The sequence below is a fragment of the Stylophora pistillata genome, chromosome 13 (assembly GCF_964205215.1).
Source record: "Stylophora pistillata chromosome 13, jaStyPist1.2, whole genome shotgun sequence".
Lineage (NCBI taxonomy): Eukaryota > Metazoa > Cnidaria > Anthozoa > Scleractinia > Pocilloporidae > Stylophora > Stylophora pistillata.
Window position 1 is genome coordinate 8,411,856 of NC_142531.1, and position 25,645 is coordinate 8,437,500.

Sequence of the window (25,645 nt, forward strand, 5' to 3'; positions counted from 1 at the left end):
TTTAAGTACTTGGTGACCTTTTAACGGGTACCACAAAAACCATGCTAAATTTTGTTAAGAAATGCGAAGAGGTATGACCCGTTACATATACGTCAAATAGTGCAGATTATTTCTGGTTACCACTCTTTGAGCACAAAAGTACTCGAAAAGTTGACAATATTGAGGAACAGCGACAGAAATCGACGTTTTTCTCCTAACACTGCTTTGGCCGTTGACCTGATGTGACCTTTCTGGTTATCTAAAGCTAAATTTCTGAACAGGTCAACTGATTAACAACCTAATGAGCCGGTGTAAAGGCGTAAATCTGAAATAAGAATCACTGGCTGTGTCTTGTGACAGTAATAATATCGGTCAGACATAATCTTGTTATGTTTCCTCGGAGAAGGAAAAGAGATGCATTTGGCCATTTTCTTTGTTTGGTTGCTTGCTTCATTTCACAGTTTCGCACAAAAGACAGGGTAACGTCTCTTTCTATTGTCTCGCCAAGCAGTGGGGATTTTAAGACTTGTAGACTCTCTACCGAAGAAAAAGAAAAGTTCCTCGACGAACACAACAAATTTCGCGGATTGGTACAGCCAACTGCGGCCGACATGGAGTTTTTGGTAGGTAAAAAGATATCAAGACAAAGATTTTAGGGCTAAGTTAAAATCTTTGAGCTTTCAGGGTCGAATCTGACTGAAACGCTGAGACAGAAAACTATCTGCCGTCGCTCTTTCCCGTAAAATGTCAAATCAGTTCACTCCTCAAGAGTCTTAAATTAACAAACAAACCAGTTATCTTGTTTGTTTACCCGCGAGCAGGAATGGCGTAAGTCAGGAACTGTATAAGTGTATATTTCCAAGTCAGTACTTTCACTTGGGCCACAAAACTAGCTTGGCTATTGTTTAAGGGTTTGATCTAATTTCAAGGTAATAGTATCACCGAAAAAATTGCAAACCAGTGTTATGAAACTCTCCTGTCTCACATATGGCCTTTTCCTCGCAGAATGTGAAAAACATCCGTCTTCTTTCAGTGCGCTTTGTGAGTAAGATAAGATGTATTGACGAACTAAGATGAGATTATCAAACTGACTTCGACTGTAAGAAAGTGCATTAGGAAACCACAATGCTTTCCATATCAGTTACTTACGTAAAATCGACAAATCCCGACCAACGCCTTGATTTTCCCTGTTTGTCCCGTTATTTCCTCTTGACTAAGTATATCCTGGGTGGTAAAATTATCCACGCACAATAGCGTGACTAATACTGCAACATCTTTGACGACAGGTGTGGGACGACAATCTGGCTAATTTGGCACAGATGTGGGCAGACAAGTGCATATGGGACCACGGGTTTGTGAAGTTCGGTACTCAATATCCATACAGCGCGCCCTTCAAGGGACAAGTAGGTAAATGTATTTCGTACAATTTATAACTCAAACTGTTACATCAAACTACACCTACTTCGCCAAAGGCTTCACCTACTCCACCATACTACACCAAACTACTTCATACCCCACCAATCTACACTCACCACACCGAACTACACCTACTACACTGACCTACACGTAATACACGTACTACACGCAACTAAACCAAACTACACCTACAACATCAAACTTCAAACTTCTCCTCATGACCAATAATAACCCTAGAACTCCCAATCTTGCAGTCAGATACTGTACCTCTACAGTATAGAGAACTCGTTATAAAGCTATGCCATAAACTGGGCTCATATACGAAAAGCGCCTGCGTTCAACAATCTTATAAACGTCCTTTGCGGAGAATGAGCAGGACAAACGGTAATTTTTCTAGCTAGATCGTTGAATGAAAAAAGATCATAAACATCAATCGGGTATGTAACGTAGATATCAACTGTGATAAATAAATTCAATCCCTTCCTGCCTCAGCTTTTTAAATTGCTGTGATTTTGCTCACAGGTCAAAATCTAGCTAGGGAGTATGGTAAGCTTCTGAACCCAGTGGACCGCGTGGCGAGATGGTACAATGAATACAAATACTGGAAATTTGGCAAGTACACAAGTCCAATGGGTGCTTCTTGTTCAAAGCCACCTTGTGGACATTACACACAGGTATTTTAAAGCTGCTGCGCATATGTATCTAGTTCACCAGGCATTTAAAAGAGTTCTAACGAAAATGGAAGGATCCAGTCGACAGCGAGGCCAAAATCAGTGACCACCGAATTAAAAAATTTGTCTTTTAGCCGTGACGGGGATAACTAAATCAACAAGCCTTAGGACGCACGAAAAGAAGAGTGAAAGTGTTAAAATGAGTAAACTAGGAATTTTAAAATCAAGCGATAAAATATGACAATAAAGAGGAAATCAAGCAAAAGTAAAATGGCGCAAAAATAAACACAAATCAAAGAACAACTAAATGAACTGAAGGAGAAGAGCTTATATGATCCGACAAACGAACTTGTATACGTAAATAACGGACTATCATAGAATCGCAGACGAAGGTCGTCGACAGGCAAACAGTTGGATGCATCACATTGCTCGTCCCTATGCCCTACTAAGATGCAATCATCAGCCAGTGCTAAGAAGGATGTTTCTACAAAGGTATAAGCACAAAACTTGATAATTTTTTTTTTCAGATGGTGTGGGCTCAAGCGAAGCATCTTGGATGCGCAGTTAACCTCTGTTCGAACTTTTTTAACTACGGTCGCGCGGGTACAATGGTGGCTTGTGACTATACGACGTAAGCATAAGCCTTTTCTTCATATTCTATACGTGTTAGCAATTTTTTTTTACTGTTTTCATGCGACTGTCGACCTGTTGTCCAACTCTACAGCGTTGGTCTTAAGTTAATGTAGGTTTTGCTTTCCTCTTGAACTTTAGTGGCAACAATGACAACGAATACCCATACAAGACCGGGACCCCATGCACCAAATGCGTATCTGGTAAAGGATGGTGCTACAAAAATCTGTGTCGTAAGTGAAAAGAAACCAATTGAGATAAACAAATGGGCTTTTTCGGGCGCAGTACCACTACGTTATAATGTAAACGCGACAGCACAACATGAAACATAAGAGGCCGTAGGGTCCGCCTATAATTGCAGAATAGATATATTCTGTCGGCGGCATCGCGGCATCCTTATTTACAGTTGTTTATATGTGGTCCACGATAGTGAACGCTCAATGCTTTGTCGCGTTAATCTGCCATTCCCAGCTTTGTGACTCTTCAATTTCGGTCTGTTTATATGTCTGTTCACTAGAACTTTTTCCCTTTTTCTTTTCATTTATTTTTCTTATGTTTGCTAGTTGCGGAGTTTCTCTTATGTTTTGTCTGTCTAAGTTGAGTGAAATCTCTCAATGGTCATGATTTACTCACTAGTTTTATTAACCCATTCGTTATCGGCTCCTGGTTTTAACCATCCCTGCCATTTTGTAATGGTTACTTCTGTAACTCGATTTGAATGGTAAATGTAGTCAGTAGTAACGTAACCGTGGATTTGAGTGTTTACATCAACATTGTCCAACGTAAAATTACAGTCCTTCACAGGGTTTTAGGGGTTGCGATGTAATGAGAAGCCAAGACTGACAATTCACATCAGCTGTAACCTTAATAACATGGTGTTCAAGGTTACAATGTAGTACAAGTGAAGACTCTGAACAACTACATGAGCTGTAACCTTAGTAATAGGATGCTTGAAGTTACGAGTAATAGACAGAGCTGAATAACTTGTGCGCATGCGCTAGGTTTTGGCGCGAAAACATTAAGGTTTTTTTTTTATTCTGTTGCTTCGAGGTGTTGTTTTTCTTGCCGCTTTTCTTTTGCAGAATAACTTTTTAAAACTTTGTACACCCCCTGAATAGTTTTGAAAATTAATTTCTCCTAAAAACTTTGGAAATAAGAAAATGGGTTCGGCGATAACAAAATGCCTCTGTTTGAAATGCCAGCTACTCGGTGTTATTTTGGAAAATTTCGCTGAATTTTAAACCTTGCACGCCTGAGCCCGCGTTGTTGACTGCACACCTTTGACGTTATTCAGCTCTGTTGATGTAATACCAAACACAGACTAACAATTCAGGACGCATATCTCATTAATATCAAAATTAATTTCAGGAAATTGTACTGACTTCGACAAAGATTGCGGGGGTACTACTTTGACGACAGCGATGTGTTCTTCACACCCCGAATTAATGGAGAAGAAGTGTCCTAAACTTTGCAACATGTGCAGTGAGTACACATCGATGGCAAACATTAATCTGTCATCATGTCTTGCCTAAAGTTTACTAATAAACACTACAGAGTAGACATTTAAAAAAAACAATTAGTTCAAGAAAACTTAGGAATTGTTCGGCTCAGTGCAGTGAGCTAACTGCGTACAGGAAGAATTTAAGGCCCAATATTGCTTGTCTCAGGTCTGCAGATTTTTCGTAAAAATGAGGTTATAAAATTAAACAGATCGTGACATTTTAAAGAAAGAGGCAACTCAGAAGTGATCAGTGTTTTAAAAACGATATAATAATGAGTAGCCATAAGAGTCGTTGCATACACTCAGGAAAATTCTCATTAACCTACTGGTCCATTTGAAAATATATAAGTGATTCTGTGGATTATCAGCAAATTATCCAAAAAGAATTTAAAGCATTAATCAGAAGGTTGAAATCATTTTCGATATTTTTCATGTTGTCAACTCAACATCAGGAAACTAAACGCGAATCTAAGTGCAAACAGGCGCTCGTAAAATCTAAGCGCAATCTGAACACGGTTGTCATTCTCATTTCACATCAAAATTTTACATGCAAGTAAATATTTTACATTTAAAAAGCACGTCAAAGGCATCTGAAAGCCATGTGAAAGCGTTTTCACTTGCTTTTAAACTAATTCTTGAAGCTTACGCGTAAAAAACATGTACCCACACATTTATTTTAGAACAGTGAATACCGAAAGAGGGTAAGTTTCTAAAGCCGGAAACTGTGGTGCTGCGTCGGTGGGGGTAACAAGGTAATTTGGCGATATCAACTAAGTTGAAATTGTAAATTGGCTACCGTAAGGAGTTAAAAAGCTGACGTTTCGAGCGTTAGCCCTTCGTCAAAGCGATGAACTCTTTACGGTGGCCAATTTACAATTTCAACTTAGTTGATATTGCCAAATTATTTTGAGAACAGTGATGGTGATTCAGTTTGTGGCCGATCTGACTGAACACGAATCGGAAATTTGAACCCAGGCCTCATAAGAAGTGCATAAGTGATAAATTTAATTTTCTTGTGGGGTATACCATAAATTCCCCGATCTTTTTATCTCTTTCTCTTCAGAGTGTCCTTTAAAATGCCAAAACGGAGGGACAATAAACCCACAGGACTGCGTTTGTTCTTGCGCTTCTGGCTGGAGGGGTATGGACTGTTCAGGTAGGCCACACGAATCGGTAACGTGAAGTACAACGACTTTATGAATCTGAAACTTCGGGTTAAGCTAGGATTGATTGTCTGGGAAAGCTGACAAAATGCCGTAGGGTTAACTTCCCATTCTGTGGGAGTAGTCAGTGATACCACAAGACGCCTCACGACAGCTCAGGCGGTATGGGCCACTTTGTACATGCGCGTACTTCACCCCACTTAATGATATATTTTTGTCTCCTCCAATCTCTTTTCTAGACAAGGCATGTGAGCCTGGCTATTATGGAGAAAATTGTGAAAGTAAGTCAGCGATATGCTTCTTTCAGTTATGCCATAGATTCTACGACTTGTTCATTTCAGGCTTTTGCTTTATAACACTGAATTCCTTGATTTTTTTAAACCAAAAAGTTTGCTCATTCATTTAAGATATCAACCTAAAATATAAAAGGAGGATAATCAGTTATCATTGTCCAGATTTGTTTGCAGATGATCCCTCCTGACACATCATTGAAGACCTTTTGGCTTTTTTTTTTTTTTTTTGATTTATTTGTTTAAGCAGGTTGAATTTATTGGCAACTATTAAGCTGATGTGGACCTGCTGTTTTCCCACCCAACCCACCCCAGGGGAGGACATCCAGCACACAGTAATCTCGTGCGTGGGAAATTAACGTCTCTTACCCATTACCCTTAAGTGGGAAATGATTAAAAAGTGCGCTATTCTATGGCGTATCTCGCAAATTATTAAAACAGTGGGCAGACAATTTTTTATCGCATGATATGTGCCATAAATAACTAATCTTCCCTTGACATCGTTTCAGATCGTTGTTACGACAAGGCTGGGACAGAAAATTGCCAATATCGAGTGAAAAAGGGTCATGATTGTAAAAAAAGATACATGGAAATAGAATGTGCCTTGACCTGCGGATACTGCGGTAAAAATATGAAGGTTTTTAATCAGGTCAAGATCCACGATCTGTTTGCTACATAAAATGAAGGTTCCAACCTAAAGCTGGTCATCAAAAGGCCATGCGTAATAGCACTATAACCCCTTAAATTGTTGATATCATCATTCAGTATCCCTATTCAGTTTCAAGCATTTTTTTGTAATGCGCATTTGAAAATTGCTTTATTTGCACATAAGACATTTATATCATATCTTTATTATCCGATTATTGGTTATTTAATTGAAAAATGATCAGAATAAGGGAAATCGTAGAAAGAGTAGAGCACTTCCTGTAAAACACTCTTAAACACGAAGGCGCGCTATATAAGGAAGTCTTCCCTGAGAAGACCTAGGCTCATTTGTCACTCACCGTTGACGTGTGCGGGTCAAATTTAAATGCTGGTAGACGAACAAAAGGAGCTAATGAGATATCTATTGTTTACTTCCACCAGCATGGTGGCATGAGGTGAGGTAACGACATAAAGACAGTTTCCATTGGAGAAAGGAAATACAAATCTCAAAAATTCTTGATGAAGACATAAAACGATTTTGAGGAATGTGCCCGCTGTTCACTGCTTTGGAGTAGCTGTAGCTCAAGCTGACTTGACTCTAAGATTTCTACATCACACGACGGTTGATTGACAAATGGTCCAGTGAGACCTAAGGCTCCTTTTATAGCGCGCCTTCGTGTTTAAAGCGAATTATGAGAGATGTAGGTTGTTGCGATGGATGTAAGTCGTTTTTCGCGTACGAAATGATAAATTCTTTTCTTATTCAGTCCCTGCAGGTGGTCAAGTCACCACAACAGCAGCTCCCGTGACAGCTATGCCAACTACACCTCAATCTGGAGCAGTAACCTCCATACCTGTAGGTAAGTGTACTCTCCGTAAGCAAACATTTCAGTGTGGCATTAATAGGTGATAGGTCGGTAATAGAGGTGGCGTCTAAGTTTTTCAAAGGTTGCGGAGAAGAAAAAAAGGTACAAGTTATTAAAGAGTGCTCTTAGGGAAAGCAAAGCTCCATCACATCTATTCAAGAAAAAAATTGAACAAAACCTTTCAACTAAAAATCCCGAAGTGAACATGACGGTGATATTATTTTGGTTTCTCATTGTCTATTCATAGTTTCTTCCACTGTGACTCCAAATGCAATAGCGGTTCTACCCACACCCAAGCCTCAAGGTATGCCTAAGTAAAAACACTATATTTACTGAATATTTACAAAAGTTGGCACCTTTAATTTAGACTAATTTGTTCAGTTACACAAACAGAAGTGAAAGTGAGACATTGGTTGCCACTTCCCTAATAGTTTCGATTTTGGGGCTTCAAGTCATTCCATGGTCTGTGACTGGGAAAATATGTCACACCTCTAAAATCTACAGAAAAGGTATAAATATTTTTTTCAAGTTTAGGATATCATACCTCCTCGAAAAGAAATGTGTTAATTTAGTATTTAGTACTGCTCTTTTTTAAACCTTTTTATGTTTGATCGTATATCTTATTGACTCGAAGTGTGCACAACTGACCTAAATTCTGGTTGCGAGAGATGGGCAGCTGTTGGCGAGTGTGAAAATAATCCATTGTGGATGATACCGAACTGTTGCGTGAGCTGCAAGCATCATCAGGCGTCAAAAGGTAGATGAGCATAAACAATCCTAAATCATATCCCTCACACATGGATGTCCTGCGAGCGATTTGCTAAAACGGGTTGATTATAAAAGAGGAAAGGAAAAATCTATGCGGGACGAGTGCGCATTGCCTAACCAATAACAAGTTAAGGAGGCTTCACAATGTAAATCAATCCATGATACATTAAACCTCTAAGCCGATGTACTGGTAATTTGGAACAGATATATGAAAATAATATGATGATAATCACACTACTAATATTGCGATCTTGTAACATCCATAAACGAAGTAATTTTTTCTCGCAGACTGCGCTGATGCAAACCCAAGCTGCCCAAGGTGGGCTTACGCTGGAGAATGTGAAAACAACAGAGTATGGATGCTTAAAAACTGTAGAAAAAGCTGCAATCAATGTGGAGGTGAGTTGGACGGGGCGTGGGGGGGGGGGGGAGGGGGGGCTGTGAGCGTTACCCCGGAAAGAAAGGAATTGGAAGTTGTAGGAGACGGGGAAGATGGTATGATCAGCTAACAGTGGACAGGAAAGCGGAAATTACATTGGAGATGATTTGAGTTGGTGGTATCGAATACCAGCGGCGTCGGCTTCTAAAATTGGTTTTCATAGCGACCCAAGTGCGTCATGTGAAGCTATTTGTAGACAATAATAATAATAATAATAGTAATAATAATAATTTCTTAGGATTAATTGATTGATTGGTAGATTAACTATTCTGCATCAATTTAATATACCATTTTGAAACGTTTACAGATTGCACAGATTCTGACCCAAAATGTCCATCATGGGCTTTGTCAAACCAATGCAGCTTGGGTGAAAAGATAAACGAAAAATGTCGGAGAAGCTGTGGTTTATGCAAAGGTGAGAGAAGTTTCAGTTCTGTCACGAGTAACGCAAAGGTTCATCAGTGCAGCGCAGAAGTCTGTTTATAACAAACTTTTTTTTAACTCTGCAATTTTACTCAACTCTCAAAATGTGTCTCTGTCCACTCAGGGAATATAGGACAATACCGGCGAAATGTAAGCCAATGAATTGATAGAACACCTTCTTCATATAAATACTTTGAAAACGTGACACGCTCAGGATACACTCAACGAACGATAACCTACACAGGTGCATTTTAAAATATGACATTTTCTTTAGTCTACGACAGACACAAAGAATGTCCTGCCTGGTCTGCGATGGACGAATGTAAAAAATCTAACTGGACCTGGATGGTGGATCACTGTCCTCGAAGCTGTGATGTTCCTTGTAAGTGACAGTTTTCTAATCGAATTGCTCAATTGTATCAACTGAGGGAATGAGACTTGAAACTTGGTTAAAGACGATATTTGCGGACAAGAAGTCAGCAATGTTTGGCACGATTAATATATTTTGCATTTTTCACAAAACCTTAGAATGCTGGAAATTTTTGAAAAGTGAGTGCAGGTTAATTAATACTTACTGTATTACCTCATAACGTACACGTTGTGTTGTACATAACTTACATAAGGTACACGTTGTGTTTCAATCTCCTTTGAAATTTGTACTTTCGATTTTATCCTATCTGCACTCTAGGCTCGATTTGTTTTTGGGCCTTTTTTGGAGTGGAGTAGCTTTATATTGCCCATCAAAATCTGTTAACTCTCAACCAGTTAGAACCATCTGATTCTGTTTTTCAGTTTCAGAAGCCTCATTTTGTGGTGGCAAAGAAAACGGTAATTACCAGGCCCCCACTACGTGCCAAGCATACATAGCGTGTTCGAATGGCGTCACAAGTCACGTGAAGTGTCCCGCAGGAAAGAAATTTGACACAGCTAGAAGGATATGTGTATTAGTAGATCAAGCCGCTTGTACAGTGGTCTTTCCCAGTAAAAAGTCGAAGCCCTTTCTGATAATGACACTGTAAAGAGCAGTTCGTGGTTACACGTTAAGAAAAAACCTGCACCTGACTAAATATACGCGTTGAATCGCGAGAGAATTGATAATGTGCATTGGCTCCATGACGTGGAAACTTAAACCCGCCGTCTAATGAAGATCGTAATAATCACAAAGTTCCAGTGCAACGTTCAGCTTAATATAAAGAGGAGCTCTGCATTTTCAGTTTGGCTTTAGAACTTTGAGTTTAAATAGTAATCACAACTTAGAGGAGTGGCTTTAAAAGAAATGCTGTCATGTACTGGTAGAAACACTCGTAAGCGATCTTCCGTAATATCCAGACCTGCGTTGACTAATAAGCTGGAGCCGTTTGTAGGCATCTTGCTTGATTTACTACTCACTAATCGTACCTTTTAAGCCTGGCTATACTTATGGAAGCGAAACTTATGCAGTGGTAAGGTCCACTGAAGCGGGGAAGCTGAAAACCTCGATGGGAAAGCTCTTAAGAAACTCAGAGGAAAAAAATAAATTTTAAAAAGTCGGTGCCTGTGAGCGGATTCGAAAAAAAAAAAACAATTTGAAACGTAACAAGCCAGAAGACACAACAATGACGTTGTGTGATAAACAAATTTTCTCACCAAAATGCTCACGATAATCTTATGCACCACTTGCTCGGCGGCAAGCTTGGCGAGCTTACAAATTTGAGATGCCCGAGCGTGCGATCGCCGATCACGCGCGTCAGAGCAGCTCCGTTGTCTTTCTAACATTTGGTAAAAAGAGAAAGAGGTAAACTGGTATGTAAGACATATAGTTAGATTATAATCAGAATGAAAATATCTTTAAAAAAAATTGAGAAAAATGACACAGGAACAGAGATACGATAGGCCTATACAAAAAGTGATCACATATCCAAGTCAGACCAAAAACATCCCCGTTATGGGATAGTTCGATCCATAATATTCGCGAAGTAAAAGCTACTAAAAAAAAATACTCACATTTGCTAGCTTTTCGTTCAATGACCTATCTTTGTACAAAATCAAGACAATTTGTTTCTTGCAACCTCCATCTTAGTTAAGCGAATCAAGGAGTGTTGAGTGTTGTCCACAAAAAATCTCATGTGAAGAGCGCCAGATCAGCGGAGCTATTGGTGTCCTCGTCGTTTCCATCGTTTGTAAAATTCAATAGAGCGGATGGCTTCGAAGTTAGTCAATGCCATTGGCTAAAAATAATAATTCGTAGTTAGCTTATGGCCATCGCGCAATCCAGAGACAGCGATTGATGCGTACCTGGCTCGAGTTACACGTACCAGCTATCTTGAGTCCTGCCCTTTACCTGTGGCCTCAGATGGTATCCAAGACCTTTGGCGCAATTTTTCCTTATACGAACCTGTTCCCAATACGAACCTTTGGGTATGTGTCAGTAAATCAGCTTCCCTAGTTTCGTCAAAACGTCCAAAAACAATATAATTTTCATATGGAAGGTAAGGATTATTTGCATGATCACAAAAAAAACAATGATCATGCCTGTAATTATGAAAGAGGTCGTTACAGGTAATTTGAAAAGTAAGAGGACTAGAAACATGGCAGTGTCCTCAATCAGTAAGACCTTTTAACAGGTACCGAACAAAGGAATATACTACGTACCAGTGGCCGTTTCAATAAACGATTGACAAAACATCGAGAGCATATAGACATGAGATATAGAAAACGAACAATTCTGTCAGTAAGTGCAGCTTACACTACTAACCAAGAACGCAGGACGCGAGAAACGGGGAGCTTACCAAGGGGGGGGGGAAGCAACGCTTCGTGGCTGTATAAAATGTCATGTGTTTAAATATTAGAGAAAGGAGAGTACTCTAAAGACCGTAAGTCTGTTTTGTTTTAAAATATTCTTTGGCACGTTGAAGGATAAACAACAAAAATAACTCAGTTGAGCTGGAAAGGAAAAACGAAATTTTATACAAATTAGACCTAGGAGAAACAACAAAAACATTAACCAGTTCAAGAAAACAAACGACCCCTGGTTCGATGTTTCACCTCAAAAAGAATAACGCACGTGATATCTTCAAGCTTCACTTAATGCCACATGTGACCCTAGCACTACTGATGCTCAGTGGAGGAGCTTTGGTTTCAGCAGCTGGTAGAATCAAACCATCGCGTCACGATTTCGCTAAAAGCGAGCTTACTGCGACACAAAAAGAAAAATTTTTGGACGAACACAACAAGTTTCGCGGAATGGTTGATCCCCCAGCAGCAGATATGGAGTACTTGGTAAGTTTTTTTTTTTTTGTTCAGGTAATTGATGCTTAAGGCTGTAGGGGCGTCAACAAGTTCGTCAACAAAGTAGTGTTAAAAATGTAACACCTGTTTATGAGGTCACCTCTAGAATCTATAGACGCGCGATTTCGAGGTTACTTTGTTCTGGATAGATACCTCCCAAGCTTTCCTACATGTAATCCGGGCCCTTGCATATGCGATTCTAGGTAATGTTCCTTAAGGCGTGTGTGGCGTCAAAAAGTATGCTGTTGTGCAATTGCCTGATGTACGTATGTGATTGGGTAAAGTGCACCTTACTCCCACCACATAGGATACAATTTCCTCACCTGGTCACCATCCTAAAATATTATTTTCTCGTTGAGAAAAAGTCATTAGATGTATGCCAGCGGAAAAATACCTAAGGACCCTCTTTATTTTTTGCTTGTAGTTTTGGGACGAGGATTTGGCTAAGTTGGCCCAGATGTGGTCCAATCAATGTGTGTGGGATCATGGATTTCTCGAATTCGGTGATGAGTATCCCAACACTGTTCCCTTCAAAGGACAAGTAGGTACGTTTTAATAACTTCTTCCAGTGTCCATTCTACAGTTTGGCCTTGCTAAAAGTTATCTTAACATAACAGAGCCGAGAAATTCATCGGCAAGATAACAGTGTAAATAAATTTAAAAACAGAACAACTTGAGACTCACTCCTATTCCAGGGCTTAGCTACTAAGCACTTAACTGTAAAATAGACGATTCCCAGTGTGGTAAGAGAATTTTGTTTCACCGGATTAATCATAAGAAAACTGATATTCTTGGCTTTACAATGTTTAGCAGGTAGGTGAAATTTCTGAAACAAACCCATAAATAAAACGTCAAGTAGATTATCAAATAAACTTTACAGCTTTAAATTATTCCTAGTGTACGTGTAATTAGGTTATGGGTAAATGCTAACTCGCGGTTTAAATTCAGGTCAAAATCTGGCACGAGAGTGGGGAAAATTACAAAATCCAGAGGATCGTGTAATACGCTGGTACAAGGAGCACGAGTTCTTCAAGTACAGCAAGTTTGCGAGTCCACTGACAGCTGCTCAGTGTTCCAAAAAGCCATGTGGGCATTACACGCAGGTATTCACCACATCATCATTTAGTTCCAGCGACCAGTCTTAAAAAACAAATAAATAAATAAAAATGTAAATTGAAGCTCCCCCTAAGGGGCTCTTCAGCCACAATGTAAACTAAGTGCTTAAAAATCCCCACTGGCAGGAGGCAGACAAGTGGGCTATTTACAGAGCCCAGCCGAGGAGTTGAACCAGGGGCAACCGAGAACAAATCCAGTGAGTGGCAGGGTGGAGGACTGGAACCCGGGAAACCGGATTACAAGTCCAGCAGGCTAACCACTCGGCCACGCCGCCTCCTTTTTCCCCTATGATAACAAATATGTCTGGTCTAATTGGGAGAACTTTTTTGATAAAGTAATCACAACACCCAATTAGACGAAAAGAAATGGTTAAGAGCAGCCAATGAGTACTCCGAGGCAAAACGCGCAAATTGCCTTAAGCGTGGGAAAGCGATTAGTTTTACTTTTACACCTGAGGGGTTGAAAGAAGCGCGCGAGTTTCTGGACCAATCACGGGGCGAGGTAAAACAAAACAAACAGTCCTGGACTACTGAACTACACTCAATTGAAAAATACTATAAAACTTTTTGGATGTCATGGTTTTTCATTCAAAAATGATATTTATACTCCTTGGAGCAGCAACAATATCGTTTTCATGGAAACAATGGACTCGGTGCTGCTTTTTGTCTCTCGCTCTTATGATCTCCTCAACTACTACTCCACAAAGAAATCTTTAATTAATTCGATTGACCCCAGCTAAAATAAACTCACTGTATCAGAATAAAGGCTGATATCTATACGACATATCAAGCAAGATAACTGAAGGAACATCCTAACTACACTTTAAGCCTTAATCTGTTTAAGAGTCAAAGGGTGTTTTTTTTCTCTCGTATTTCATAAGCTTGCGTGGGCCACAACAAGATATCTGGGATGTGGAGTGAAATGGTGTGACAAGGAATTTGGCCAACCGCATCCCTGGATCCCTGGAGAGACAATTGTCACTTGCGACTATGGCCCAACGTAGGTCATGCAAATTCTAATCCACCTTACATATTAGTACTGCATAGTAACCTATCAAACTAGCTGGAAAATGCTCTATTCAGCTTTATATGAAATCTGGAAACGCTCAGGGCCGGGTTGTTCAAAGCTGAGTTAAGATAACCTTGGACTAGTGTGAAAAAATCTGATTTAAGATCTGAAAGCTCTTAAACGAACTGCAGTATAGTTCTTTAACGATTGGATACCTTTCAAAGAATAGAGAAATTTTTCCTAGAAAGGCTTTTGAACAAAGACATAAAGAAACCCGGATTAATTTTTTAACCCTGAATTAGCGCTAATCAGCCTTCGAACAACTGAGCCCACAACATGAGCTTTTAATACCTGAGCTTTTAATACCTGAGCTTTTAATACCCGAGCTTTTAATACCTGAGCTTTTAATACCCGAGCTTTTAATACCTGAGCTTTTAATACCCGAAAAAATAACATTTGAGAAAAACTAAAACTGTGGCCAAAGGTTCTAGAATTGCTAATCACGCCTGGTCCAACAATCACGCCATTGATTTTGAAAACGCCCCAATTATTGACCAAGGCACTTTTAGAACCAGAAAGACATTAGAAGCGTGGCATACCAGAATGAAACATAACGCAGATATAACAATTCTTGCCCGTTACCTGGACAATACAACATTCTTTTTAACAAATATTCATAGTCATTTACATTCTCATTATTTCGCAGTTCATGTCTTTATTTAAATTCTCTCATCGCTTGCTTTTCATTCATTTTACCCGTCGAAGACTTCAGTTCGGGCAGTCGAAAGCTCGTAGTTTTTAATTATTTTTGCCAGAGATCGTTTTTGAATTTCAACTGAGCCCACAGCAGTTGAGCCTTTCGTCTCAGCAGTTAACATTAACAAAGTGAATCGAGAGACGATCAGACCGGAACAGAAGTTGACGTCACAATAGGCCATTTTACAGTTGTGTGCTTAGTTGCCAAGCCTTTCATTCAGAGTGAGGCTGAAGGTGACCTTGTTGTGATAGAGACCTGTATCTACTTAGCATGATAACAAAGTGATTTACATTTGAAAGGCAGCAAGGTTTGTATCATAACAAGGTCAACCCTAGCCTCACTCCCATTCAAAGGCTTGACAACCAAGCACACAACTGTAAAATGGACTATTATCTATAGAATTTATTCGTTTTAACTGTCATTCTTAGAACTTTGAAAACATCATCCATTAAAGTGTCCAAAATTGTACCGGCAATAGTCAAAATGCGAAAATTGTAGGCGTTAATAAGTTCATTTAACATCGTTGAAAAAAACTTGCAGAGGAGTGTGACCTGACTCAGAAACCTTATCAAAGACCGTTTCGATCTTTAAAATAGGCTATGTTTGCAACAAACACGTGGAGGCGCGGTGGCCTCATGGTTAGTGCGCTCGACTCCGGATCGAGTGGTCCGGGTTCGTGCCCCGGCCGGGACATTGTGTTGTGTTCTGTGAGACACTTTACTCTCACAGTACCTCTCTTCACCCAGCTGTATAAATGGGTAACTGCAATTTAATGCTGGGGGTAGCCCTGCGATGGACTGGCATTCCATCCAGGGGGGAGTAGAAATACTCTTAGTCGCTTCATGCTGCAGAAACCGGAGTTAAGCACTGTCCTAATGGGACACTTGGCTCGTAAACAGACTTTACCTTTTACCTTGCAACAAACACAGACAATTTGACCAATTCTGCAATGATCTCACAATTGTTTCCAAGATGTAAATTGAAAGATCAGTGCTAATCATGAACGACAATATTCATGAACATCACCGGCCTGGCAACATATCTAACGAAGCCTATGCTTGCTTTTAGAGGTAACGTAATAGGACAGTACCCGTACAAGGTTGGTGCCCCATGCAGCAAATGTGCATCTGGCAAAGGCTTTTGCTACAAAAAACTGTGTCGTAAGTAAAGACTTCGAACGTCACTGCTATTGAACGAGAGGAATGAGAGCGTTTCCATGTTTATGGGATTGTATCAAGAGATTTTGTACAAAATTTCTATTTAAATAGCTAAGCGATACTAACATGTTCTGCCCTGCAGTACCACAATTATTTCGTGGTAATAGTTGTATACAGATTAATTTCATCGTTTTTCGAAACATAAAGTGAACCACACGAGCACCTACGAAACTTATCTTTGTTTCTCAGTTCAGTACCATAAGTGTTCGAAGACTTTTAATTTAAAAATATATATATTTCCTCGGAAACCATGAACGTAACACCTTGAACCAGCCCAATGTTAAAATTTTAAGAATCAAGCGTTCACTTACATTTAAAACATTTCTTCGCTGTGCTGTTTTTTTTCTCGCAGGGGACTGCGATAACTTTGACAGCGAATGTGGTAAAAGGCTTACACAAGCAATGTGTTCTTCCAGTCGTGAATTAATGGCTAAGAAATGCCCAAAGATGTGCAACTTGTGCGGTAAGTTGGCTTTAATAGGTGTTGGTAAGTGGAAAGCCAGGAGCAAGAAGTCAAGCGAGGACAACAGAAGGCGGAGAATATTTTCCTTTAGTGTCTGCTCAGTGATCTGCGTTCTACTCATCCCTACTTTTCTAACCTTCTACTTTGTAATCTGTATTTAGGATTGAAAACGCAATGGTTTTTAGAAACAGTGTCTTAAAAGTAATAAATCTCACAATTATGAGATGGGCACAGTTGGCTTCTGAAAGCAGCGAAAAAAGGAAGAAATAGCTTAATTCTTTGACGTTCTTGTTTGTTCATAGCGTTACTTAAACCTATCCTAAGTAGCTTTTAATAATACTTTAGTTGGATTCTAAACCGTTCCTCTCAAACATGTTCTTTTTTGTTAAAGAGTGCCCATTGAAATGCCAACATGGTGGAACAGTGATCCTTCAAAACTGTGTTTGCTCATGTTCTTCAGGCTGGAAGGGGACTGACTGTTCAGGTGAATAACATGAAGAAACTACATGATCGTCACCTGTTGTCGTAGCATTACGAGCTTTAATTATAACGGTTTCTATTTTATCGCTTATCTCAAGGTCAAAGCAAATAACTTTGATTTTCTTTTTTTTTTTCTGTTTAGAGAAGGTATGTCCTCCTGGCTTCTACGGTGAAAACTGTGAAAGTAGGTACCGGTATTATTCATAAAAGTTTGCAGGCTGGTTGTTGCTAAGGTATAGGCAATAGTACAAACCAACATGGACGACATGGACGCTATATCGTGTCTTTCGTTAAAGCACTCTATAGTTACCTTTGCCTGTTTGTTTGCTCCACAATGAACTATAAGGCTGTTGTGATATGAATGTCACGTTACTGGGTAGGCTCTTACGCTTGTGTCTTGGTGGAAGGCAAACCAAAGTGAAAACGTATCTTGATTAGAGGAACAAGATGTATTACTTTGCTATTTAACTCAACACGATAGTTTGTCGGTAGAAAAAAGACATCTATCTACAGAAAATAAAAAGATTATTTGCTCGCAAACAGAATTTTTATGCCTTCTCTCTTTGACCCGGGTTTATTTGACAATCAAAGGGGGACTGGGTTTGGGTCAGGGGTCAATGGCCATTATGCTTGACCCCCTCTAAGGTTTTTGACAAGTCACATGAACTCGCAAGCCATGTGCTTATCATTCGCCTCGATTACTCGGAGTGAGAAGCTGTTTTTGACTATAAGAATGAGTTAATTGACTAAGAATTGATACAAAAAAAGAAAAAAAAAATACGAAGATAATACTAGAAAAAGGCTCGAGGCTATCTTATAATTACGTTAGCTTAGGAACTAAGAGTCTATTAGTAAAGCATTAAATCACTCATGGCTCGAATCGAGAATGCGTAGTTCGATGCATGCGATTTCTCTCGAGGCTAAATACACTGCCGGCCACGGAAAACGTGATCATACTTCAATGCTAACAAATATTTCACAAAGCCCCATGAGCACGAGTACACTAAGATTTGATACACTATCCTTCAAACTGTTTTAGATCGATGCTATGACGCCGCTGGGAAAGACACTTGTGAATGGCGAGTGAGGAACGGACACAGCTGCAAATTACACTACATGAAAGTTGATTGCGCGGCTACATGTGGATACTGTGGTAAGCTTTTTTGGTTTCTCTGTTAATGATAGCTGAGTGGGCTAAAGGTTCAACGACTGACCATAATGTTTATAACGTCCTACACAAGGCCACCAGGTGTATTACTTATCTCCCTAACCGATATGCAAATCTTTTAGGTGTCTTACCCGTTCCCCTCTAAAACACTCCGTTACACATTCACACATTTCCTTTGAAGTGCCGATCAATTTTTTGGAGAGCAAACAACTCTCTCTCAGGAAGGATGGGCCCAATTTTTCGGAGAGCAAAGAACTCTCTCTCAGGAAGAATCAGGCCCACTTGAACCTTCCTAAAGTACAATGCATCACTTGAGATTCCAATCAATATCAGGAAAGAAGGAAACTAAAGCAAAAGCTTGCCTTGACTACAAACATAACTACCCGAAGAAACAAGTGCCCAAGCTTCCTTCCCCATTAAGAGCCTTCCACACTAGAAACTGCCAAATATTATGTTTGGAAAGTCGTACATTCAACTTTTAGATGAAGGCAGCAAAGTCCCTACAACACCCCCCACAGTGACAACAGCCCCGGCATCAACTGCGTCGAAACCGAGTAAGTGTCGTTCCCATGCTCATAACCTCAGATATTTTTTTTTTTGTGACAAGCAATTGAACATTACAACATATTTTTAAAAATTAAGGCAAAGAAAGTGTTGGCCCTCAATATACGACCATAACATAGCAGAGAAACTGTTTTCAGTCAATATAGAAGGAACCTTTCTGAGCGTCACCATCTGTCCTGTTCACAGTAAATACTCTGACACCTACACTTTCATCTGGGGTAAAACTATGCGACTATATAATTTAGCTAGGAGTTAACAGCTAACTAATAATGATTGAAATAGACGTTCCTTATTAAAAAATATGACAAAATTGTTATATATATAATGTAAGTGGCACTGAGATTCGTAGAGCTCAAGTCTCCTTCGACGACTTTGGAATGAGGAGTTGGGAGCTATACTCTGTGAGTTGTCGTGTAGAACCTAAGATAACGTTTTGTAATCTCAACCTTACCAACACTTTTCGAGAAAGACTGCCTCCCCTCCTATAAGAAAAAAGCGAAAAACGAGACGGCTTGACTCTGATGATGACTTCCGCACAGGTTGTCGAAACGTCAGTCACCACCACCTACAACAGTCCTTCCCAGGACTACACTCACCCGGACGATCATACTGCACCTTCACAGTTCCATTTGTTCAGTTAACGTTTATTTATTCATTATCTATTGACTTTTCTACTATTCATTCGTCACCTTGCTATTAATTCGCTTCTTTATTTGCATAAATTAACGTTTCTTAAACGTGCTCTTCGGTTTTATCCGCAAATGTTCGTCTTTTCAGAGTGCAATACCGATCTAAATTCTCAATGCGAAGTTTGGGCAGGAAGAGGCGAGTGTGAAAAAAACCCGCAGTGGATGTCACAGAATTGTTGCGTCAGTTGTACACATCATAAGGCACCAAAAGGTACCAACACTGAGTCTCAATGTCCCTCCTTAAGGTGGATAATAGTTTTTATTTTTATTTCATTATTATTATAAGTATCATTATTACTATCATTAATATCAATGTAATTATTATCATTCATTAGTATCGCCACCATTATCATTACTATTATCGTTACCATCATTAATCATTATTATTTTTATTATTATTGTCATTATTATTAAAATCAACATCATCTTTAATGAAAAATAGGGCGAATATAGCCTCTCAAGACTCAGGCAACAATACAACTGGGCGAACGAAACGATAAACGTTTGAAACCGATTAACGGGCTACTTCGAACAGTAATTTAGTATTAAGCTTTTAAAATAGACTTCAGACAATAATTCCCCATCTCTTTGCAGACTGCACGGATGTCTCTCCAAGTTGCCCTCTTTGGGCGCTTCTTGGAGAATGTGAATTCAATCGATCATGGATGCTGCAAAACTGCAGAAAGAGTTGCAATCAATGCGGAGGTGAGACACACAACTGGTCATTAAAGCAATACTACGATTATCAATGGAGCCGTGAGATGTGGTAAAAGTTTGGTGACGGGGTTTTGGTCAATGGGAACGGAGCCAGTTATCCATGATAACGATATGATTTTAACGTTAAAGCGTGGTTGCCAAACTTCCGTTGCAACTCATATAACTGAAAATCGCAGTAACAGCGATGTTATTACACTTAAATTTAAAAGACCGCTACCTGTATACGTATCGATATTCATTTGCCGTCTAGAGCTAGGATTTTTCAATAATAATGCTTTTGACTCAGTAGATGGCTTGAAACAAAGAATCTCTGTTTTCTGTGCTTTAAGATTGTGAAGATACAGACGCAAAGTGCCCATCTTGGGCTTTACTAAAACAGTGCAAGTCTGGGGGCAGAATATCTTGGATGAACACAAACTGCCGGAAGAGCTGTGGGTTGTGTAGAGGTAAGACCTTGTTGCAGAAACGGAGCAATTTTCAAATGAAATTCGAAAAAAACCTGTTAATTGTTTCTTTTTTTGCCATTTAAATTGTGATTTGTCATTGATAGTGTAGACTAGCACCATATTTTAAATCAATCAAATTTAAAAGAACGGCAATCGTGACCAAGTCGCCGGTGTTTCCCGCGCTTCTAGGCGTTTACTTGTTCTTCTAGCTTATTTTTGATGTTTTAGTTTTCACTCATCCGCCGTTATGATTACTTTAGTTCAATTGATTCGAGATAGGATCCAGCTTTGGGTTTTAATTGAATAAGGAATAAGCCTTTTGGTAGTTTTGTTTATTTTGGTTTTTTTTTCATATTTCCACACGAACTAAAATTCTAACGCACAAGAGGATTACCTTCTGTCAATCACTATTTACCCGGCTATCGGATTCAAACAGAGTTGAGGATACGTCACAAGATTTTGACTCTTTTAAGTTATGCTTCTAGACTCAATTTACTCAATTTTCTCTGTTCAGTTTATGACAAACACGAGGAGTGTCCCGCCTGGTTTGCGATGGAGGAATGTAAAAAATCGAACTGGACCTGGATGGTGGATCATTGTCCACGAAGTTGTAACATTCCTTGTAAGTCAGGGATATAACACCCGAATGAAGTAATGCTGTGAACATATATCTACGCCCATTTTATTAAGCACGTTACGCAAAATTACTCCTTAACTTTTCGTTAGAGAAGTGGAAGTGTTTCTACTTGTCGCTAGCTGAAGTGCGCGCAAGAGATCATTTATTTGTTTCCGCCATTTAAAAGTATATAAGATAAAACACTGAGTGCAATTTGAGAGTCGAAAGGAGAAACGTAATTTTTCCTTAGAATCTAAAAAATCCAGCGAGTAGTAAATTGTATCTCTACTATTATATGACCATTCTTGGGAATAGATAGAGCGTTTTTGGGAATGATCCTCAAAAGAGGAACCATAAGTACCTAGTATGATCAATGGACGCTCTCAGCAGTCAAGAGAAACTTGACTACAAAAGGCGCAGGGAGCAGGGATGGCGCAGTGGTGAGAGCACTCGCCTCCCACCACTGTGGCCCGGGTTCGATTCCCGGACCTGGCGTCTCATGTGGGTTGAGTTTGTTGTTGGTTCTCGTCCTTGCTCCGAGGGTTTTTCTCCGGGTCCTCCGGTTTTCCTCCCTCCGCAAAAACCAACATTCTAAATTCCAATTCGATCTGGAACAGTGGACAAGAATAGCCACCCAGTGGATGTCCATTGTTAAATCATTTATTCATTTATTTTATTATTATTATTATTATACACTGCATGCATTTACATGTAGTTTAACATAACTACGACGAATAGCGTCAGGAAGTCGATGCAGTACAAGTAGTTGTACTGTGAAATGTTGAAGAAGCTTAGAAACAATGGAAATGTGTTAATGGACCCTTCGGGGGTCCACTTTGGGCCATGTACTCTACCAACCCGATGTGCTTCTTCGCGTCTTTTTCATTCCAAGCATCTTTAAGTTTCAGAAGCCTCGTTTTGCGGTGGAAAAGAAAACGGTAACTACCAGGCCCCCACCACGTGCCAAGCATACATTGCATGTTCACATGGCGTCACGAGTCACGTGCAATGTCCCTCAGGGAAGAAATTTGACAAAGTCAAGAGAATATGTGAGCAAGAGGCTCAAGCCACCTGTTCTGTGGTTTGCCCGGAAAGTTTTTTAAATTGAACAAACACAGAAAGGAGGGACAAAACTAAAAGGTCAATACCTATCGTATATTGACAAGAAAATATTTCATGTGAAACAGTTATCAGCTATGTTGGCTGAATGAAATTATTAGCTTCACCAATGAACCACATTAAACTACACCAAACTCGAAATTTCTATGTATTCTTCTTTTATTTGAAATTTAAATTATGTTAACTCTCGTTATAGTGGACACCTTTGTCACCTTCTGCGCACTTCCTCAATAACGCTAACTCCGCACATTTCAATCCTTTGTCTTGGCAAACTGTGGTAAAGAATAAGTAAAAGCAAACACTCAACGGCCCATGTCTTCTTAAATCAAGCAGCCAACATGAGCGAATGAAATCCCCGACGAAGCAAGCTGAAGGCTTTCAAATCTTTCGTTTCTACATCGCAGGAAATTTCGTCATTGTACAATGATGAAAAGTGAAGCCGAAATCGTTGAAACATTGAATTTTATATTTTATGGCACCTTCAAGTAAACTGAACACTATAATCTTCAGGCGACTTCCTCGTAACGCGTTTCTTTAGCTTTCTGGAATCATGCATGTCTCTCCGTGGTGTCTGAGGGGTATGGATGAGTAGCGACAATCCTGAGAAACCTGACAAAATGCTGAACACCTTATCCAGACGAAAAAGTAAGTATTTTTTATCCAATCAAGCTTTAACTTGCAAGCGGCTATTATCATTGGCGCTTCCCTGCGAGGGTTTCTTTTCCCGCGGGAAAATATGTGACGTTGAGTAACGCGAGCCGGTAAGAGGTCTAAAAGGGGTCTGGGATTGATGATTATTGGTGCCAGATTCCTGGCGATCCAGCCTCTCCCCGACGCATGTCAAATCTTCCAACGGGAGGAAAACCGCGCGTCATGCAGCGCTAATAATGTGGAAACAAGGAAATCGCGATTGGGTGGTGTTATTACTTCAAGCCTTAACACTCACCACCACAATGATTACAGCTTTTCTTACAGTTGACTTGCATCCATATTTGGTCTCTTGTGCACTCGCCAGCCAAGGCCCAGAAGGGACATTTGATGCTGTTATCTTTACATTCTAAAGTCACAAACGGGAAAATAAGGATATAGCAACCTTCCCTCTCAACTTAGGCTGCAACAGGACATAAGGCCCCATACAAAGACAGTTTGCTTAACGTTATTGTAAACATCTTACGGAACTGATATCTCTTCCACTTTTTTAAAATAGCACCCAACAATGATTTACAAAGTAACAGATGATCAAACAAATAAATAATAAACTACCTGAAATGAGTGATGGCTTTTTGAAATGAGTAAGAACAATAAACGGGTTATGCCAGGATATTTCCCTTCCCTTTCTTTAAACCAAAAACTATCGTCGGCTTGACGAAAAACCACAACATGTATACAGGGAAAACAGAACTAACTTGAAGAATGTTAATGAGGCAAAACTGGGATAAAGGCTGTTATGGATGAGAAAGATTAATTCGTATTTCAAACTAAAAATTTGGTTAATGTGGCCTGCACAAACCCTGGGTTGGTTACATCAAATAACAATTAATAATGGTAATAGAACCGAGTAGGGTCCAATTCGGTCTTTGATCATACGATGAAATAACCAAGCGGGAGTTTGATTTGCCAATCACGAGAATAGTTATAGACCTTACAATCCAACTGTGCTTCGTAGAGTACAAATAACGCTCAAAACGAGTACAAATATCTCGCGGTATTTGTACTCCAGAGAACCAGTTAGACAGGTTTTCTCGCATCGCGCAAGCGACGAATTGGATTGAAGTTACAAAAAAAAAATGGTGGACAATTCAAATAATTTTTCTGACGACGAAGAGTCGGAATGGGTTGCGAATATTGATCCAAGTTTAATAGATAAATCAAACGAAGAAAAGCAGTTAGACGACAATGAAATTTCATGATACCTTTGGGTTGTGGGATATCCATAACTTTCTTGCAAGTTGCACAACAGTGCTTTTTCATCAACCTGGCCTTGTATTTACATTTTCCCATGGCTGACCACAAAGTGCATAAGGGATTCACATTCTTGCAATCTTGGACAAGAAAAAGTTATTTAGGTTCTTTGACACGCCAACAGTTTCGTTGGAGCGCGATGAAAGAAAACAGTACGACAGAACTGTAAAGGGGAATTTATGAAACCAAGTTATTTTAAGACCCACAAGCCTGGTGAAGTTCAGTTTTAAAGGGTCTTTTCCACGACTGGATTACACACAGACATTTCCATTATCAACAACACAATACTTACTAGTTACCGACCCATGTCTGGAGTGTTCATCTAGTAAGGCGACGAGTTTATCGAGAACTCCTTTCAATTGGTCTGCCCTTCCAACGGTCACGTTTGTGAAACTCCGAGCTAGCGTGACTTGCCGACCACTGGTCACGTTAGGAGCATTAACGTGGCCAATACTCAGAGTTACGTTGGTGCTTTTGTTGGATGTCACAACTGACGCCGCAACAGCCGGTTTTGATTCAGTGGCATTAGAGGATAATGTCACGGTAGAGCCTTTTCCAAGTGTTTTCGCATCTGGTATCGTGGCAGGAAGATAGGCGGGATGCATTTTAGTTCCGGCCACGAGAGGTTTGGGTGTTGCAGGTAGCTGAGGAGGCTTCAAGGACTGAGTAACGTGAGACCCTGGGTCAAGAAAAGATGCGCAAGTTAAGATTTTCTCTGTTCGATCATTACACAACCACCAACATAAATGGAAGGCTTCTGCTTTACCTCTAAGTCGTACTTTGGATGCTCGCCAGCACGCATTCTGATTCATATTTCTCATAAAGCAATATTCACGAGAATAGAGTTGCAATTAGAACCCTTCAACCACTCAGAGTGACTTGCATCTTATTTCTCAATATCACCCCTGAATCAAACATTAGGCTCAGGAGAATAAAGGAAATGATCAACAACTATTAAGAAGGCTCTTGATTGTTAGACAAATTCTCCTAGTCATCACCTTAGGAGAATGTGCATACTTAAGTCAGGGTGGAGAGGGACAAATTGTCACACTGATGGAAAAAGTCTGCGTTGAATACCCTTTGACAATTTACGTTTTGACAGCACACCTAGAAAGCCCTTATTATGTTTTTATTCACTGATTCTGACGTGGCTTTTGTCAGTGCGAACAAAGGTAAATTGCATGTGGTACTGGTAAAGTCGAGGTTAACCAACAGCCAAATCACGGGTGGATCAACCGAATACATTGTAAGCATTATTCTGATCA

The 25,645-nt window shown here is 39.8% G+C and overlaps 3 protein-coding genes across 6 annotated transcripts in view; 2 read left to right on the plus strand and 1 right to left on the minus strand.

Annotated features, from left to right (window-relative positions):
• Positions 1-55: 55 nt before the first annotated feature.
• LOC111342771 (uncharacterized) lies at positions 56-10,778 on the plus strand. Of its 3 annotated transcripts, none has more exons than XM_022949886.2 (16): positions 56-602; positions 1,266-1,386; positions 1,918-2,069; positions 2,594-2,697; positions 2,838-2,929; positions 4,065-4,178; positions 5,261-5,353; positions 5,600-5,641; positions 6,160-6,273; positions 7,063-7,155; positions 7,409-7,465; positions 7,796-7,918; positions 8,218-8,328; positions 8,676-8,783; positions 9,066-9,173; positions 9,584-10,778. In XM_022949886.2, exons 1-16 carry the CDS (start codon positions 369-371, stop codon positions 9,808-9,810), a joined length of 1,893 nt encoding a protein of 630 aa, XP_022805621.2. In that variant the 5' UTR covers positions 56-368; the 3' UTR covers positions 9,811-10,778. The 3 variants fall into 3 exon arrangements, with proteins under 3 accessions (XP_022805621.2, XP_088599487.1, XP_088599488.1); XM_088743361.1 differs by having other exon boundaries at positions 482-602; positions 1,266-1,382; XM_088743362.1 differs by lacking the exon at positions 56-602 and having other exon boundaries at positions 1,259-1,382.
• A 691-nt stretch (positions 10,779-11,469) lies between these two features.
• Positions 11,470-22,559, plus strand: LOC111342772 (uncharacterized). Of its 2 annotated transcripts, none has more exons than XM_022949887.2 (15): positions 11,470-12,049; positions 12,483-12,603; positions 13,007-13,161; positions 14,055-14,173; positions 16,008-16,099; positions 16,509-16,619; positions 17,011-17,103; positions 17,242-17,283; positions 18,139-18,252; positions 18,750-18,821; positions 19,609-19,731; positions 20,115-20,225; positions 20,567-20,683; positions 21,198-21,305; positions 22,202-22,559. In XM_022949887.2, exons 1-15 carry the CDS (start codon positions 11,807-11,809, stop codon positions 22,405-22,407), a joined length of 1,827 nt encoding a protein of 608 aa, XP_022805622.2. In that variant the 5' UTR covers positions 11,470-11,806; the 3' UTR covers positions 22,408-22,559. The 2 variants fall into 2 exon arrangements, with proteins under 2 accessions (XP_022805622.2, XP_022805625.2); XM_022949890.2 differs by lacking the exon at positions 11,470-12,049 and adding an exon at positions 12,157-12,261.
• The window catches only part of LOC111342768 (uncharacterized), a 16,163-nt gene continuing 13,077 nt past the window's right edge, over positions 22,560-25,645 (minus strand). The window contains exons 10-13 of the mRNA XM_088743363.1: positions 24,673-25,059; positions 24,332-24,460; positions 23,365-23,475; positions 22,560-22,690 (exon numbers count right to left, since the gene is read on the minus strand). Of these exons, the coding sequence (XP_088599489.1) occupies positions 22,599-22,690; positions 23,365-23,475; positions 24,332-24,460; positions 24,673-25,059 (719 nt within the window). The 3' untranslated portion in view covers positions 22,560-22,598. The remainder of the gene's footprint in view (positions 22,691-23,364; positions 23,476-24,331; positions 24,461-24,672; positions 25,060-25,645) is intronic.

Coding starts and splice junctions, on each gene's coding strand:
- LOC111342771 (XM_022949886.2), top strand. CDS start 369: ATGTTTCCTCGGAGAAGGAAAAGAGATGCATTTGGCCATTTTCTTTGT. Junction 603..1,265: donor CGGCCGACATGGAGTTTTTG/GTAGGTAAAAAG, acceptor CTTTGACGACAG/GTGTGGGACGACAATCTGGC. Junction 2,698..2,837: donor GTGGCTTGTGACTATACGAC/GTAAGCATAAGC, acceptor CTTGAACTTTAG/TGGCAACAATGACAACGAAT.
- LOC111342772 (XM_022949887.2), top strand. CDS start 11,807: ATGTTTCACCTCAAAAAGAATAACGCACGTGATATCTTCAAGCTTCAC. Junction 13,162..14,054: donor CATGTGGGCATTACACGCAG/GTATTCACCACA, acceptor GTATTTCATAAG/CTTGCGTGGGCCACAACAAG. Junction 21,306..22,201: donor ACGAAGTTGTAACATTCCTT/GTAAGTCAGGGA, acceptor AGCATCTTTAAG/TTTCAGAAGCCTCGTTTTGC.